The sequence below is a fragment of the Vespa velutina genome, chromosome 5 (genome assembly GCF_912470025.1).
Source record: "Vespa velutina chromosome 5, iVesVel2.1, whole genome shotgun sequence".
NCBI classification, from domain to species: Eukaryota; Metazoa; Arthropoda; class Insecta; order Hymenoptera; family Vespidae; genus Vespa; species Vespa velutina.
This window is the reverse complement of record NC_062192.1, coordinates 5,369,582-5,386,745: the sequence shown is the minus strand read 5'-3', so window position 1 is coordinate 5,386,745 and position 17,164 is coordinate 5,369,582. Positions and strand designations below refer to the sequence as shown.

At 27.9% G+C, this 17,164-nt stretch overlaps 4 protein-coding genes across 16 annotated transcripts in view; 2 read left to right on the top strand and 2 right to left on the bottom strand.

The window, feature by feature from the left end:
- LOC124949510 (rhophilin-2) overlaps positions 1 to 8,384 on the top strand; it is a 54,874-nt gene extending 46,490 nt beyond the window's left edge. For 10 of the 11 annotated variants that reach the window (XM_047494683.1, XM_047494681.1, XM_047494680.1 and 7 more), the window contains 9 exons: positions 136 to 211; positions 2,757 to 2,834; positions 3,999 to 4,382; positions 4,884 to 4,982; positions 5,079 to 5,349; positions 5,986 to 6,180; positions 6,287 to 6,516; positions 6,636 to 6,788; positions 7,238 to 8,384. In XM_047494683.1, coding sequence (XP_047350639.1) covers positions 136 to 211; positions 2,757 to 2,834; positions 3,999 to 4,382; positions 4,884 to 4,982; positions 5,079 to 5,349; positions 5,986 to 6,180; positions 6,287 to 6,516; positions 6,636 to 6,788; positions 7,238 to 7,438 — 1,687 coding nt within the window. In that variant the 3' untranslated portion in view covers positions 7,439 to 8,384. Of the gene's footprint in view, positions 1 to 135; positions 212 to 2,756; positions 2,835 to 3,998; positions 4,383 to 4,883; positions 4,983 to 5,078; positions 5,350 to 5,985; positions 6,181 to 6,286; positions 6,517 to 6,635; positions 6,789 to 7,220 lie in introns of all 11 variants that reach the window. The other variant, XM_047494688.1, reaches the window with a different exon arrangement.
- On the bottom strand, positions 6 to 2,646 carry LOC124949517 (dynein axonemal assembly factor 11). Its single transcript, XM_047494710.1, has 4 exons — positions 2,066 to 2,646; positions 1,663 to 1,933; positions 1,282 to 1,544; positions 6 to 740 (listed from the first exon to the last, which is right to left on the bottom strand). Exons 1-4 carry the CDS (start codon positions 2,392 to 2,394, stop codon positions 284 to 286), a joined length of 1,320 nt encoding a protein of 439 aa, XP_047350666.1. The 5' UTR covers positions 2,395 to 2,646; the 3' UTR covers positions 6 to 283.
- The window catches only part of LOC124949514 (methylmalonic aciduria and homocystinuria type D homolog, mitochondrial), a 19,781-nt gene continuing 6,517 nt past the window's right edge, over positions 3,901 to 17,164 (bottom strand). Inside the window, exon 6 of the mRNA XM_047494699.1 lies at positions 3,901 to 6,536. The gene's annotated coding sequence lies outside the window, so the exon portion shown is untranslated. The remainder of the gene's footprint in view (positions 6,537 to 17,164) is intronic.
- Positions 14,318 to 17,164, top strand: part of LOC124949512 (clavesin-2-like) — a 7,965-nt gene continuing 5,118 nt past the window's right edge. The window contains exon 1 of one of the 3 annotated variants that reach the window (XM_047494694.1): positions 14,318 to 14,531. The gene's annotated coding sequence lies outside the window, so the exon portion shown is untranslated. The other 2 variants (XM_047494692.1, XM_047494693.1) reach the window with 2 other exon arrangements.

The window sequence follows — 17,164 nt, the reverse complement described above, 5'->3', positions numbered from 1 at the left end:
TTTAACTCATTTAAGAAATTTTTAATTCCTTTTTACACGTTTGTGATATCATTCGTATACGCTAAAGCATTATTTTCTTTTTCTCTTTTTTTATTTTTTCATTTTTTTTTTTTTTTCTCTTTTTTGTTTTTACAGAGAGGATCCTGTAATGCCAATGATACCTTTGGGTTTAAAGGAAACCAAGGATATAGATTTTCGTGATCCATTCAAAGTGAGTATTTAACTTAACGATTAATTTAACGAAACAATTAATATAATTGTTAATCATCGTAGAATTTCTTCATTATTCGAGCGGAGGGACCTCAGGATTATCGATAAAATCATCGGGCATGGCTTTCTCCTTGATTTGATCAACCGTTAACTTTCTATCAACTTTCTTTCTTGAATTTTCAAATATCTTAGAAAAATCAAGCTCAGAGTCGATTCTCGATGGCCCAATCTCAAGAAATTCTCTCGTAGACGTGAACATTTGATTTTTTATGCTGATCACAGCATTATCCTTTCTCGTAGGATTTTCATTTTTCGTAGTCCTTGAGGTAATCGTGGTTCCATGTAACATCATTGAAGGATGTAAACGAGGCATCGTTATGACCAAACTACCGGTTGTTACGTTCCGTTTCGCGTTGCTCTTATCGACGAGAATCTCGCAGGGTAGAGTTAGTTGCAAAATTTTACCCTTTATCGTCACTCTCACGTACGTTGGTTGAATGTCGACGTCTATGTAAGACGTGTCGAGGTACCTGTAATTTTATTCAACAGAGATTTTCTTGTAATATTTATTTTCTATGGATTCTTTTTTTTCTTTTTTTTTTTTTTTCTTTCAAATACAATCACAGAAAGTTCTTCTTACGTTTTCAATATAGAAATATAAAGAAACGAGTGAAAGTTATGATTATTTAATTAACTTTCGTTGATAAATAAATATATATATATATATATATATATATATCAAATTTTTTGAATTTTTATATCTCATATAATATTATAAATGTATGCGTGTACTAGTATCTACTTTGTCCTTTAAACAGTTTTGATTTAAAATTTATAGAAAAAAAAAAGACCAAAAAAAATGAAGTTAAGAGAATCCATAAATAATTTTGTTTCGATTTCAAATCGAAGAAAATTTTCAAAGTTTAAAAATTCGACGAACAATCGATACGTACGACGAAAAGAATTCAATCTTTTTTTTTTTTTTCGTAATCAACCATTTCCTATGAACTATATCTTGTATTATATATTCATGACCATAGGAAAAAAGTTTCTTTGATAATACATTTTTACCTGTAAACACCAACGTCCAAGATCACGTTATCCTGATCGTCTTCGTCATTCAATGTAAACGGAACCTTCGGATGATTCATATTATAAGGCTTACCACTTGGACTGAACAATTTTGGCACGTATTTTTGTTTTTTTCTTTCATCCGAAATCCCATGTTTCTTCTCTTCTGCTTTTAACGTATGTTCAGCGATCGCAATGCGATCTTCCGGCGTGTGATAACTCTTTTGTTTCCAAAATCTTTCATTTTCCGCATCCTCGTTTTCCTTCGATAATAGATTTGACATTTTGTCAAGAAAAAGAAAAAGAAAAAGAAAAAAAAAATATAAAAAAAAAAGAACGAATAAATAAATACGACAAAACTTAATACTTAAATATACGTACTTCTGTTATTTCCGTGATCTTTAATTCTTCTTTCTCGCGATATCGCTTTATCTGAGCCTCTCTTATCTTTTTATAATTATCATAACCTCTGATAACGTCTCCCTTTGCTTGTGCGTATATTTGCAAAGACTTTATCCGTTCGGATCTTAAAATTTTAATCATATCGAGTTCTTTAAGCTGTGGCAATGTTGAAATCACATATTCCCTGTATCCCTCGTAATCCGTACAAGGATTTCCCGTCAGTATCAATTGTTCCAAATTCTCGTTATATCTGGGACACCGTAAAGATTTCGTCTTTTTTCAATATTCCTAAATTATTCCAATCGATTTTAACCAATCATAACGTTCTCATTATTACTCAATATCGTCGTTCTTATTTCAAATATATTAAAATATAATCTACCTTAAAGTTTTGACGCTTCTCAAATCTCCGATAAAATTTATTGTAAGATCCAGCTTTTTCAAACTTTCGAGACCTTGTAAATTCTCGATAACTTCAATATTGTTCAATGCAAGATTCAAGTATTCCAATTTCTTCAACATATTGAGATTTTCAATCTTTGGTATGATGTTGTATTGAAGAAGTAAGATCTTTAAGTTTCTACAGAGTTTGTCTAAAAGTTCGATCTTATCTATGTTCTCTTGATGCAACGATATTTCTTCCAAAGTTGATATCTCACCCTCGTTATGCTCTGAACGTTTACGTATCAAATCAATAGTGATTCGTACCATATTTTTTCTTTTCCTTTAGAAAATCTCTACTTCTTTTTTTTTTTTTTTTCTGATAGTTCTCTAGAAGAATTTACAATTTCGATAAACGTTGCTGAAACACTACTGTTGTCGCACTTTCTTTTGGTTGCCACGTAAATATCGATTTAATAAACCATTCGGATAACTGATTGGCTAAGTATATTCCTTGAAAGTATTTCAAATTATTCAATTAGATTTCGTCTCTCTTGAAAATTTATTCGTTCATGTTGAACCGAGGATAAAAAAAAAAAAAAAGAAAAAAATAAAAATAAAAATAAAAATAAAAATAAAAAAAAAAATAAATAAATGGATTTGTTAATGATATGAATATATTTATGTTTTAGGATTTTATCCTAGAGCACTATAGCGAAGATGGGGAGAATTATGAAGAAGCTATTGCCGAACTTATGGAGACAAGACAGGTAAGAAAAAAATTCTGTTTGAATCTATCACACGTGCTATATAAGAAAAAAGAAAAAATATATATAATCTCTATATATAGGATGTATCGTATAATATAGAAAATTTACTTAACAGGTAGATTAACAATATATAAAAAAAAAAAAAAAAAAAAAAAAAAAAAAAAAAAAAAAAAAAAAAAATAATGATGAAAGAAGTCTATGCAACTTCTCTACTGGTTATATTCATTTGTTCTTTTTATCATCAAATATGTACGATAATAACTTCCTTATCTCTAAAGAAAATTCTCAATCTGATTACGTTGCAGTAATAATCGTTATAATTTAGTTAATTATAATTATATATACTTTAATAACCCAACGATTATCGATGATTATATATATCCTTGATAATATAATAATAATTATAATTTTTATAGATATAATTGTAGTATAATTATGATGCAGTTATAAAAACATTTATATATGTATATATAGATACGGTATATATGCTTTTATACGTATTATTTCTTTAAGTATTAAACATGCAAGGAAAAACTAAAAAAAAAAAAAACAAAAACAAAAAAAAAAAAGAAAAAGAAAAAGAAAGTTGTTTTGGACGAATATAATGTTAAGAGATGATACGCCGTATGTATTAATTATTTGACTTTGCGATGACCTTGAACAGTATTGTGAAAGTCACATTTACATTTTTAAGTGGGATCCTATATTCTTCGTTATATGTCCTTGTAACTGATATTAAAACTTTAACCTACACATGTATTTTGCATAAGCAATTGTTGAATTATTAAGCTTCAAATTTGGCGAGTAGTTGGGTTTAAAAAATTTTTTTACAATACTTAAAAAAATAATTGCGTGCATAAATATCCATATAAATCTGTATATACTTATGTAATAGTTGTAAAATATTTTTTCTTTTTAAAAAAGGTAACGAACATCGTGAAAATTTATTAAACTTCTTCAATACTTCAAACAATTATATTATTTTAATTATATTAGTTTAAATGTAACAATTGTCAGAATGAAAATGATTATGAATTAAAAATATATGTAATGGAATACGTATTTCTTTTTTTTTTTTTTTTTTTTTTACTTAAACTCTTTAACTCTATATTAACTTAAATTTATATTATTTCTTTTTTTTTTTCCTTTTCTTTTCTTTTTAAGGCAACGAGAACACCGACAAGAGACGCAGCAGGTATAGCCCTGCTTTTGCGTTATTATAATCAGCTTTATTTCATCGAAAGACGCTTTTTTCCACCTGACAGAAGTCTTGGAATACATTTCGAGTGGTTCGATTCTTTGACTGGCGTACCAAGTCGTCAACGTACTGTTGCATTTGAAAAGGCATCGATTCTGTTCAATGCTGGCGCACTTTACACACAGTTGGCCGCTAAACAAGACAGACACTCTACTCGTGGGTTAGATCAAGCAGTCGATGCTTTTCTTAGAGCCGCTGGAACATTTCGATATATTCATGAAAATTTTACCAATGCACCGAGCATGGATCTTGGACCTGACATGCTTGAAATGCTCGTTCAATTAATGCTGGTATACTTATTATACGATTTTATAGCATGCATATCCGACGTGCTTAGTAAAATTTCTTTAACTATGATAAAAAATTGATCGAAGTAAATTTCATACAATTTTATAGATTATTCGTATATCATTAGGTGGATAATATAGTTCAAAATTTCAATACGATCGTTTGAAAATTTTCCGAATGCCGAATATTTCATTACAAACGCATTTATTTTCGAAATTAATTAATCGATTTTATAGAAATAATACATTCGAATCATTTGTGAAATGTAAAGAACGTCTTCTTTAAAATCTCGAAAAATAAATTGGAATTAATTTATTGTAAAAATTATTCTAGTTGAAAATTAACGATATCGTTGAATCGATTTCATTGAAATTTTACGATATACTTTTCTAAAATACGAAGATATTTTGCTGATCGTCAGTATTCATGTTATATATATATATATATATATATATATATATTTATTTATTTATTTATTTATTTATTCGAATCTTTTATTTCAGGCACAAGCGAGGGAATGTCTGTTCGAAAAGTTGGAACTACAATCGAGAGAAGGAAGAACTATCGACATTTCCTTGGATTTAGCTCAAGAAGCTGCACAAGTAAATTGTTTCTTGTTTTTTTTTTCCCCACGATAATTTCAATAAATCTATAATTAATTAATAATTTATATATCATCCTATTGAATCGCATTAAAGGTTGCCGCTGTTTATAACGACGTTCACGCCCTGATATCTCGGGAACCAGTTCGTGATTATGTCCCAGAAACTTGGATCTCTTTGATATTGGTTAAACGCGAGCATCATTTAGCACTCGCTCACAAACATTTAGCTGCTGGTTTACTTGATAGACCGATAGCTGAATTTCGAGTAGAAACGAAACTAACATTGGAACATATTCAAAAGAGCGATGGGAAAACGCAATTGGAAGTTACCGTGCCTAGAGATGACAACGAAAGAAAACTTTTAGGTATATTGATTATGGTTTATTACTTTTTTTTTTTTTTTTCTAAGAAAAATCGTCCTATTAATATTTAATTGTTTCAAATGTTTCTGCCGATAAGTAATACTATCAAATATTAATAATATTATGAATAAATATTATTAAATGCTCGTTAAGTTGATAGTTCTTTTTTTTTTTTTTTTTTTTTCCCCATAAATTTTTATATCTTTATTATTATAGAGAATTTTGCAATATTTGTTATTCTCGATCAGTGTTTTGATTTGATTATCATGAATTATATCAATTTTGCATTTTCTATAATAAAACAAAGTTTAAATTTCGAAAATGCGGTTTATTGTCTTCGATAAAAATACTTAACGAGATACTAAATTTAAATGGTTTACTAAATTAAAAGAAAAAAAAATGTATGTATATATATATATATATATAAAATTTATAAAGACTTAATCATATAGTTTGTTTCAATATATGTACAAAGCTAATACATTTTATAAATATAATCAAATTTAATATTAATTAATTAATTAATACGTTATAAATGTAATGATACGTTTTGATACGTATACGATATTAAATTTTGTTTCTTTTTGTTTTTCGTTTAATAACTTTTTTTTTTTTTTTCTTTTTTTTTTACGAACACAGGAAAAGCACATTTAAGGGAAGCTCTGGTTTTGCACGAGGAAAGCCAACGGCTACAAAGAATGTGCAGAGAATTGAAAGGCAAACAGGCGCTGGCGAAGGTCTTGAAAAAAGGACACGAAGCCACGCTCGATATGTATAATAAAATTGGCGACGAAGATGATTTTCGGGAATTATTAGATCCCCCAGATATCATTGGTAAGTATAAAATATATCATTCTACTTTCTTTCTTTTTTTTTTTTTTTTTTTTTTTACATAAAAATAATATCACAATATGTAAATAATAATTGCATTAATATATAGCGTCTACTAAATTTCAATTGAGCATCACACATCCGGATTTTGGCCAACATGGAGTTGAGGATCTATTTAGATCATTGGGACCAGTAGCTATATTTTCTGCAAAAAGGCATTGGACCGCACCGAGAAACGTTCAACTTCAAAGAGGACCAGACGGTGAAGGTTTCGGATTTAGCGTGCGCGGTGATTCGCCAGTAATTATAGCTGCCGTTGATCACAATTCTTTAGCTGAAGTGAGTGATGATATAATTTTCTATAAAAAGAAAAAAAAAAAAAAAAAAAAAAAAAAAAGAAAGATATTTTTTATTTTCAAAATCTCATCATATAAACATATATATTTGTCTTACAACAGATGGCTGGTATGAAGGAAAGTGACTTTATAGTCGGTATCGGTGATAAGGATGTGAAATGGGCTTCTCATGAACAAGCCGTAAGATTGATAAAACAATGTGGTGACTTCATTAATCTAAAATTGGTCACACCTATGGATAGAAATTACATGAAGGTAATACAATTAATTTATTAATTATAAAAGATTAATTTAATCCTAGTTGTACCTGTTGAGTTTAGAATATTATAGATCAACTTTGAATTCGATTAAAACAATTTGCGCATTGGATTATTCATGAACATTTCTTTTTTTCTTTTTTTTTTTTTTTTATATAAGGAAAAAAATTGGAAATACGTTTACATACATATCGATTATTATTTCCGAGTGTTCAGAAAATATATAATATTTCTTTTCGAATCAAAATTATACATTCAGTATAAATGACAGTCGTTCAAAGTAGCCTTGATTATAGAACATCCCGAAGTGTACAATTGGAAATTATTTTGAGATGTTCACAACTATGATTAATTTCGATCGATATGTTATTAAATCGACGTCATAATCGCGATTGTGATTATTCGTCAATCGTGATTAATAAATTCGTAGTAACGTAATCATTTCAGAAACCCGGAAAGCCAAGTCAGCATGACAAAGGTAGCGTTTCAGCTAGTAGTTCATCGGGAGTGTCTTCTGGTCAACCAAGTCCAGCTGGTTCGGTTACAACCGCTCACGTTACAAGGAGATTACCATGGAATCCTTTTAAGAAGACGGTTAATCAACGAGACAGCAGGGATCTTACATTTGACAATGTCATCTTAAGATGATCGTTGAGAAATCAAAAATTACCTTTAAGGGCACGTAGAGCCAACCAGCTTTTAGTTGCGTGCCTCGCATTCGGTAGTAAGATGGTACTTACCATCGTGTGTATTTATGTATGACACAAAGAGAATAAATAATCGGGTATACGTAGATTAGATCGAATCGTGTCTTTTTGAAAATGTATATATTTATATATATGTATATATATATATATATGTATACATACATGTACACTTGTGTGTGTGTGTATGTATGTGTGTATGTATATATACATATACAATACATCTGTATAATCCTGTCTTTACATCACGAACATTTGCAAATGTGTTTTCAATATAAAAACTCGATGGATTTGTAGATATTATAATTATCGTTTAGAATGAAATATAAAGGCTTACGCGTTAAGAAAATGTAAACGTTATACGATCATTGTCGTCGAATTGTAAAATGTGTGCAGTTTATTATCGATCGTATAAATATCGTTTCAAATGTGTAACAATAAATAGGTATATATAGATTCGTAATTATAATCTCATGTATAGTTATGTGTTATATATACATATATATATATATATACACTATGCCAATGTTTGTCATTTTACGCGATCGTAGATTTAATATATACCTATACATTACGTTTGCATTCGTTTATTGATTACAATTAATTAATTCTTTCAAAACAGTATCAGCGATAATGTAAATAGAGAGAGAGAGAGAGAGAGAGAGAGAGAGAGAGAAAGAGGAAAAAAGAGAGAAAATGAATGAGAGAGTGATGTCACGACTCAACGTATTCTCATAAATATTCTATATATTGGAAGTTTCCATTGTCCTCATAGAGACACTCGTTATGAGCATCAATTACTTTTTTGTAAATTTTCTATCTGTGCTTACGTAAAATACTCTGTAAAATATAAATTGAATAAAAAATATCTTCGATTAATAAATATGTAATATATTTATGTTAATTTATTTCAATGTTTTCTTTCTTTTTTTTTTTTCTTTTTTCTTTAAACATTCTGTATACATTATAAGTTTATAAATTATTAATTGCGATTAATTATATGTTCACAATGAAACGATTTATTTACGTGTAAATAAATTGTTATCAACAAATCACCCGTGTGAGTTGATTTATTTATTTACATAAAAAAAAAAAAAAAAAAAAAAAAAAAAAAAAAAAGAAAAAAAAAAGAAAAAGAAAGAATATAAAAAAGAAAAAAAAAGAGAAACAGGATGAGGATAAAAATTTATAAAGAGTAAAAGGGTTTCGTTATTTATGTGTATGTATACATATATATATATATATGTATATGTATGTATGTAGGTATGTGTAAAAGAAACTTACAGGAGAAATTTTATCTCAACTGTAACACGAAGAAATTTGACACGTCCTTCGCTCATTCGAGACCTTACCTTATGGTGAAACGAATGGAACTTTACACATATATAGAGAAAGAGAGGAAAAGAGAGAGAATCTGTGAAAGATATTGAGAGTCGAGGTGACACCGTTGAGGGCAATGTACTTTCGTTTCATCGAACGTCAGAGAAGAAGACTTTTTAGGGTCAGTGGAGAAAGTCCAGCAGCAGCTGTTATTGCACCAGCTTACCACCAACGCTCCAGTTCAGTACACATCGATGCTCTTGGATGCAGTCACGTGCGATGTTCGCTCCTCTCTCTTTCTCTCTTTCTCTCTTGGAGAAAGAGAGAAAGATGTCTTAAAAAAGAAAGAAAGAAAGAAAGAAAGAAAGAAAGAAGGATAGAAAATATTGAGCGTCTCAGGAGAAATAAGAGTATGGAGGTATTGTTAGATTTTTAGATATGACATATAAAATTGGCTATGGGGATATATATATATATATATATATTTTTTTTTTTTTCATTTATTTACGCACTACTGTTTTCTCGTTCAATCTCATTCATTAGTTCCATTGAAATTTGTGTCAATGTGTATCCTGAAAAATATGTCGTTTAATATATTCATATAAATTTTTTTATAAAAAAGATTTTTATATACAATTTTCTTCATCGATTATTTAATTAATCATTATTTTCAAAATGATATTATATCGATTTTAATTAATCTATATGAATTTCAATTAATATATATATATATATATATATATATATATATATATATATATATATATATATATATTGTATATCAGAATTGTAATTCGTAAATTACGTATCATGAGTTTCCTTATTAATGATTGCATATAAATGATTGCTATATAATTGCTCCTTTAAAATGACTTCACGTATTAAAGTGCGTCGTAAGATTGGTCAGTTTAACAAGAAAACACGCGAATTATACGTAATACATGTCTTACAAGGTGACGCGTATCAATTATGAAACTCTCTATAGTATAGGATGCAGATAGAATATAAATAGAGGGATATCAGTTACGCTCTATTTCCGCAATAACTCGAAGCCGTGTCTTTGTAATATTTTCTTTATATTCTTCTATGTATATCTTTTTTTTTTTTCTTTAATGTCTTTACATCCGGATCATCACACACTCTCTCTCTCTCTCTCTCTCTCTCTGTCTCTTTTTCTTCTCACTGTCTCTCTTTTTTTTCGTTTTAATTTGTAATAATTTGTACTAAATATATTATCCTATTCTAATGAATTCCAAATTTTTTTAATTATCATATAAATTTTATTCTATTGCATTTTCTTTTTATCATTATTATTATTATTATTATTAATATTATTATTATTGTTGTTGTTATTTTTAATTTTGTATTTACTAAGATTTATACCCCTTCAACATTTTGTATAAAATTTTTTAATCATACGGGATAATATATTTAGTAATAAAATATATTATTCTCTCTCTCTCTCTCTCTTTCTAATTTTCAAAATTCGCTGGAAATTTTTAAATTCACAATTAACATTTATTGAATGATCCATACGTAAAAATTTTCTAAACGTCATTCTCCATAAAAAAATCAAGTGGTATTTTACCTTATACGAATTGCGATACGTCATTGAGAATTTTCAAACATTTCTTACTTTCGTTGTTACACAGGAAAGAAAGCGGAAGCACGTCTGTATAATATATGAATATATTATTCTTTTATTTATTTTTTTTTTCTTATTTTTGCTTTTTTTTTTCTCCTTACCTCGGTATAAATCATCTGAACGTCATTCCCGATAAAAATCGAGTGATATTTTATTCATTCGAAGTGCGTATCGTCTGCAATAAACATTTCTGCTTTCATTGTTCCATAGGAAAAGAAAGCGTAGCATGTTTATATATAAATATTTTATTCTTTTTATTCATTTTTCTTTTTTTTTTTTTTCGTGTTCCAATAATTTCTATTATTAGATCGGCCAATAAGTGATGTTGAAATTAAAAAAAAAATGTTTTCTTTTTATATCTACAACATTGTATTCGATATTTTTCAATGAAATTTCCGACATGTTTCATCAGTCAACATAATGTGCTCTATCGCGACCCAAATGCAACTCAGTTATCGTCACGTAATTTGAATTTTGAAAAAATTCATAATTTCGTAATAATCAAATGCGAATTGACAAAGGGACGCTCGATTAATTTTAAGGAAGAAAATGAATTAATTCGAGATCAAATAAAATCGGGACGTGGAAAGGAGAGAGCCTCGTCGAGGTTGGACTTTCGCTGACCCAAGAAACGATGTCACGCATAATAAATTATATAATTGATTTTTTTTTTCTTTTTTAAAAATCGATTTTGTTGTGATACACTACGACAAGATAAAAAAAGATTTAAATCTCCTTTTTGAAAGAAGAACAAATTTAGAAGAAAAAAAAGAGAAAAGGAGTAAAAGCAAATAACGATTTGGACAATTGTCGTAATTGTATAATATTTTTTTTTTTTTAATTTAAAAAAAGAGAAGAAAGGAAAAGAAAGAAAGGAAGAAAAAAAAAAGAATTACTTACAGAAAATTAAAATGTTATATCAGCTTTTAATATAAATATTTAATATATAAAGTTTTTGAAAAATTTGGATAAAATGAATGATATGATGAATGAAATGACTTTATCGCACGGTTTCAATGAAATTTATCGAGATTTATGTATTAAAAGAAATTCATATTAATCGACATTTTGAAAGATTTGCAAAAAATATATTTATCATTTATCAACATGACTACGTGTTAATCGATTAGTATATCGTTCTTTCGCATTAATCCTTTTTCGCGAAGTTTCGCAAATTTCAATTTTATTTCGTTTGATTTAGGAAAAAAGAAAAAAAAAAAAAAAAAAAAAAAAAAAAAAAAAAAAAAAAGAAGAAGAACTTTATCGAAGTTACGAAATTATTCGAATATTTTTATAACTCGTTTATATAATAATATTTGAAAAAAATAAATGGATATAACGAATTATATAATTTTAAAGGAGAAAATTAATATATTACAATTTTCAAATGGAAATTTTTAGTATGTTAATACCGTTCGATCTTGAACGCAAACCCAGACCTATGTCGTGACGATCTTCGTCATTCTTAGCTCAGAAAGGAAATCTAGTTCGTCCCCCACCACATTAACGTGCGCTAGCTAGGACCTTTCACCATACGCCAAGAAAGACCACTTTATGAGTTAAGAGATAGTATAAGAGATAGTAAAGGGAAATTCTTCATTCGATTGCAAAATAATAGGCGAACAAAGAGCAAATTATTGTTTTCATATACGTATACCTTTACATTCTTTTTTTCAAATTTCTCGATCGGTCCGTTTACGTTTATCATTATTTTTCTTTTTTTTTACTATTTTTGAAAGAAAACATGACGAAAAAAAAAGAAAAATAATAATTCCGAATATTCGGATTTAAATATGAATTATCGATAAGTTTCTTTCCTTTTTTTTTTTTTTTTTTACAACTGAAAATATTCCAAGAATTTTCAACTTTTTATTTATCCCTTTATCCATACATTTCTATTATTGTTATTCGAATTTCGTGATAAAAATGAATAAATGAACATTACGATAACTCTCTCTTTCTCTCTCTCTCTCTCTTTTTTTTCTCTTTCATGTTAATTATTTTTTGATCCAATGGTAAAGTATCATTTTTCTTCTCATTCGACTATTAGCACACGTCTCGTAAAATATTTAATATCTTTCAAAAAATCTTCTTAATGTAAATTGACGTATTACAGATTATAGGCCGTATATATGATCAAATCGAACGGAAAAAAATTTTTATATACTAATAAAACAACGATTAACGTAATTACATCTATTAACGTGGAATTATTTATTTTTCAATTTGTTTTACTGTCTTACTGGAAAAAAAAGGAAAAAAAAAAAAAAAAAAAAAAAAAAAAAAAAAAAAAAGAAAAGAAATATTCCAATATACATATGTCAATTTTTCAACGCCAAGAATTTATCTAACCCTATAAAGCTTTTTTATTGAACCCCTCTTATACCAGACAAACAAATTTTTCGATCACCTCACTGGCAACAGAATAATTTAACTGTATACATGAATATAAATATAAGTTGGCCAAACAAAATAGTAATCTGATCACGTTTCGTGGTTCACCCAATATATATATATATACATACATATGTATATACATACATATATATATATATATATATATATATATATGTATAAGTAGGATATTCATGTGCTTTTGAAAATACATAATATTATAGAAGCGCGAATAATTCGGATGAAAAATTGAAATTGGGTCTTCTGTTTTTCTTGGGCTATTTTTACGATCTCATTTGAATGAAAGTACGAAAATCATACGAAAAAAAAGGAAATAATAATATTTTTCGATGAATCTCGAGAGGTTCGTTCAGATGAATAAAAAGCGTGTTCGCGAGTTCTCGATTCAAGGAGATAAAAAAAAAGAAACAAAAGAAAAGAAAAAAAAAAAAAAAAAAGAAAAGGAGAAAAAGAAAGAAGAAAATAAAAAATGGCCCTGATATTCCGAACGAAAGTTCGTTCGTTGGAGAAAGCAAAATGAAAGATTACGAGAAGAAAGTGAATCTTTGCGCGTGAGAATGGCTTCGTGATCTTTCGGGGAAAGTAATACGAATGTTTTCGCCAATTTTCGACCATTCCATTATTTCTCTTAATAATAAATTCAACGGGACGATCATTAAATACAATATTTTTCAAAATGTTCTTTCTTCAAGATTTAATCATTGTTTCGTTTAACGAAGCATGATGAATGTTACAAATAAGATCTACATTATAAATCATTTAACGAGCAATTTTCTTTCTCTCTCTTTTCTTTTTTTTTCTATTTTTTTTTCCTTCGAGTAAACTCAAAAGGAAAATAATACATTATATGTAACGTAGCAAATAAATAAGAAAAAGTTCTACAAAAATATGACATTCAAAATGTAAATGATCGATCGTTAATCGGAAATTTATATTTATTTTTTTTTTTATAGATTTACATTTCAAAGTATGATAATCAAGTGAGCGACATTAATAAACGTTATTAAACTATCTGATGCAATTTCATGTTTGAACTGAACATTGATCCATGATTAAAATAATTGAAACACAATTATTTATACTAAAAGCAGGTATTCCACTAAGATAATATATCTTTAGATATTCAAACGATAAGACATAACATATGTCATAGATCAATACGTAATTAAATGTCAATTTATTCGAAATATATTAACAACGTTATCGTCAATTGAAAGAAGAAGAAAAAAAGGACCAAAAAAAAAAAACGAAAAGAAAAAAAAGGAAAACAAAGAAATAAACGTTTCGAAATTATAAGGTCAAGCGTGATTGGGAAAGAAAAAAATAAAAAAGAAAAAGATGTTTTAGAGCTATCAATTATTAATATTTTAGAGCTATTAAAACGTCTGTTACGTTCGAGTGTGATTAGAAGAGAAAAAAAAAAAAAAAAAAAAATAAAAAAAATAAAGAATAAAAACAAAGAAAAAGTAGAAGAAAAAGAAAAAGATTATGATGATGATGACGACAATGATGACGATGATGATGACGATGATGATAAAGAAATGAAGAATAGTCGGATATAAAGCATGTAGGTGAAGGTCCTGAGAACGGCGATGAGCAGTGGTAGCGTACGAGTTGAGGATCCCTCCTTAAATTGATCTGCCGACTAAGCAAGCAGGTTATTTCGTTTTAAGTGACTCAACGGCCAACACCTCTCTCTTTCTCTCTATCTCTATCTCTCTCTTTCTCTCTTTTTCTTTCTTTCTCTCTTTCTCTCTCTACCTATCTATCTATCTATCTGTCTATTTCTATGTCTCGATTTGAAAGGTCCTTCTACTTTTTTTTTTTTTTTATATCAGTGTATCCAGTTCGGTGCATTTTAAATTCGATTGATTCATCGATAATATCTCGTGAAATGAAGTTTTAATCGATCATTTAAAAGAAAAAAAGAAAGAAGAAAGAAAAAAGAAAAAAGAGAGAGAGAGAAAGAGAATCGAAATCATCAAAATAAATACATTCGAAGAAGAGTGAAAGAAAGAAAGTGATCAGAACTGCAAAAGAAAAGAAACGTATCGTACGATTGATCCTTTTAATGAATTAAATTTATTTATTGTTAACGTTTGAATGAACGCGCGTGTTGAATGATAACTACAGTGCTACGAAATATCAGATCAAAAAGAATTTTTCCCGATCTTTTGTGGAAATCTTTAACGTCGCCGTTAAATAATATCGAGTGAGTATAATTGAAATAATTTAAAAATTAATGATCAAGAAACGATCTATCGTTTTTTGATTTGATATTTTCTATTAAGTATTTTCTTCGCGCGGGAAATCCTTGAAGGAAAGGCTTCGTCGTTACTCGTTGAGTGAACGTGCAATAGAATGCAACAGCACGCATGCTCTTATGCCTATTAAATTTTACGTTCACGTTTTCTAAGCACTCTAATCGCGTTAGAAACATGTCTCGAATTGTCGATGCTATCGAAGAGATATTTAAAAAGGTTTATCCTTAATAGAAAATACAATATCGATTAAGACGTTTAAATAATTTACATTAAAAATATTAATTCGAATAAATGATTCGTAATTGAAAAAAAGAAAATAAAAAAGGAAAAAAGAAAAACAAAAAAAAAAAAAGAAAGAAAAGAAAAGGAGAAAAAAATTTCTAAATCTTTAGCCATTATTATATAATCTCAATAACGTTCTTTTATATATATATATATATATATATATATATATATATATATATATATATATATATATATATATATATATATATATAAATGAGTTATAGATATAAATACGTCTTATTGTGATCGTAATTTTTCAATAGTAAAATCAATAATATTTAATTCGCGAAACAACGTGCGAAATTAAATTCAAGATTAATTAATAATAACTCGAATCGAAAAATTTAATTTTCATAATATACGATTTTAAATCCTTAGAATTTGTTTATTTTTTATGAAAGTGTTTCTTTTTCGATTTGAACGTGGTAAAGGTAGATATATGTAAACGGACCGAACCCCATATACCTTTCGTACATCACATCGTTTCAAATAGAAAGCTGAAGCCTCGTGATATACACCTCCGTACATACATACATATATACATACATATATGGATTATATCTACACACACGTTCGTAAACTTATTCGTACTTCCTGCGGTCGTATCACTTTCGTTCTCGTCCAATACCGCGTGTGTCCCGGATAAAGCCGGTTCCGTTCTATATTCTCATCATTTTTTATATTATCATCATTCAATATAACGATACAAAATTCTTTTTTATTCGAATTACGAATCGTTTTTGAAATGATTATGTGTATTTCTTTTTATGTCTCTAACTCTTTATGTTTCTCTCTTTCTCTCTCTCTCTCTCTCTCTCTCTCTCTCTCTTTCTTTCTTTTTACTCACTCTCTCTTTCTCTGTTTTTATTTTCTTTTTATACCTATAACGAAGAAGAGGAGAAAATATATTTCGAAAGGTGTAACTCTCCTTTTACGATTCATAACCCGAATCTGGAAATACCAAGTCGAGTTTCACTTTTGCGTTGTGTAAAATGAATGCTTGCAATCGATACGTTACGATTGCGAACAGTTCTTTTTTTTTCGTAACTGATAACGTAATTAAAGAGATTTTATTTGATATCTTATTTTTTTTTTTCTTTGCTATCTATATATCTTCTCTTATCTTTTTTCTTTCCTTCCTTTTTTTTTTTTTTGTTTCTTTACGTTCATAGATTTCACGTTCGGCCGGCTTTGATAATTCACGTCAAGACAGTGTTGTTTTTTTTCTATTTGATATTATTTGTTTATCCCAAGAAAATTATTTGTTATTCCTTCATAAAAAAAAAAAAAAAAAAAAAAAAGCAATAACGTAGCTAATTACGTGTCTCATTTTTGCTATCATTAACGAACAAATATTGAAATATTGTGAGTATTAAAATTTATAGGTTTTACGTTTAATTACTGACATCTTCGTTTTATCTAAAATTGCGCTTTCTTTTTTATTTTCTATTATTTTTTTTCTTTTGTTTATTTGTTTATTTTTTTCTTTTTTCAAATAAAATTTATTTATTTTTTCTTTTTACACAAAGAACGTACTTAGTTACGATTTATTATCTACGATAAAATTAAGTAGCATGCCTCGAACGGCGAAATGTGCTTGATACGAAGTTGGCCAATAACGTGTCTTGGAAAAGCTTTGGGAAAGAAAATAAATTGCCCTCTTTTCCTGTTTTCTTTTTTTCTATTTTCTTTTCTTTTCCTTTTTTTTTTCTTTTTTTAGAATCTCAGCATATTCCGTAAC

Bases quoted from the DNA above. Each gene is read 5' to 3' on its own strand.
- LOC124949517 (XM_047494710.1), bottom strand. From the start codon at position 2,394: ATGGTACGAATCACTATTGATTTGATACGTAAACGTTCAGAGCATAAC. The intron at 1,545-1,662 runs GTACGTATATTT...CTATTATCGAAG, and splicing joins AGATCACGGAAATAACAGAA to GAAAACGAGGATGCGGAAAA. The intron at 741-1,281 runs GTAAAAATGTAT...ATAAAATTACAG, and splicing joins TTGGACGTTGGTGTTTACAG to GTACCTCGACACGTCTTACA.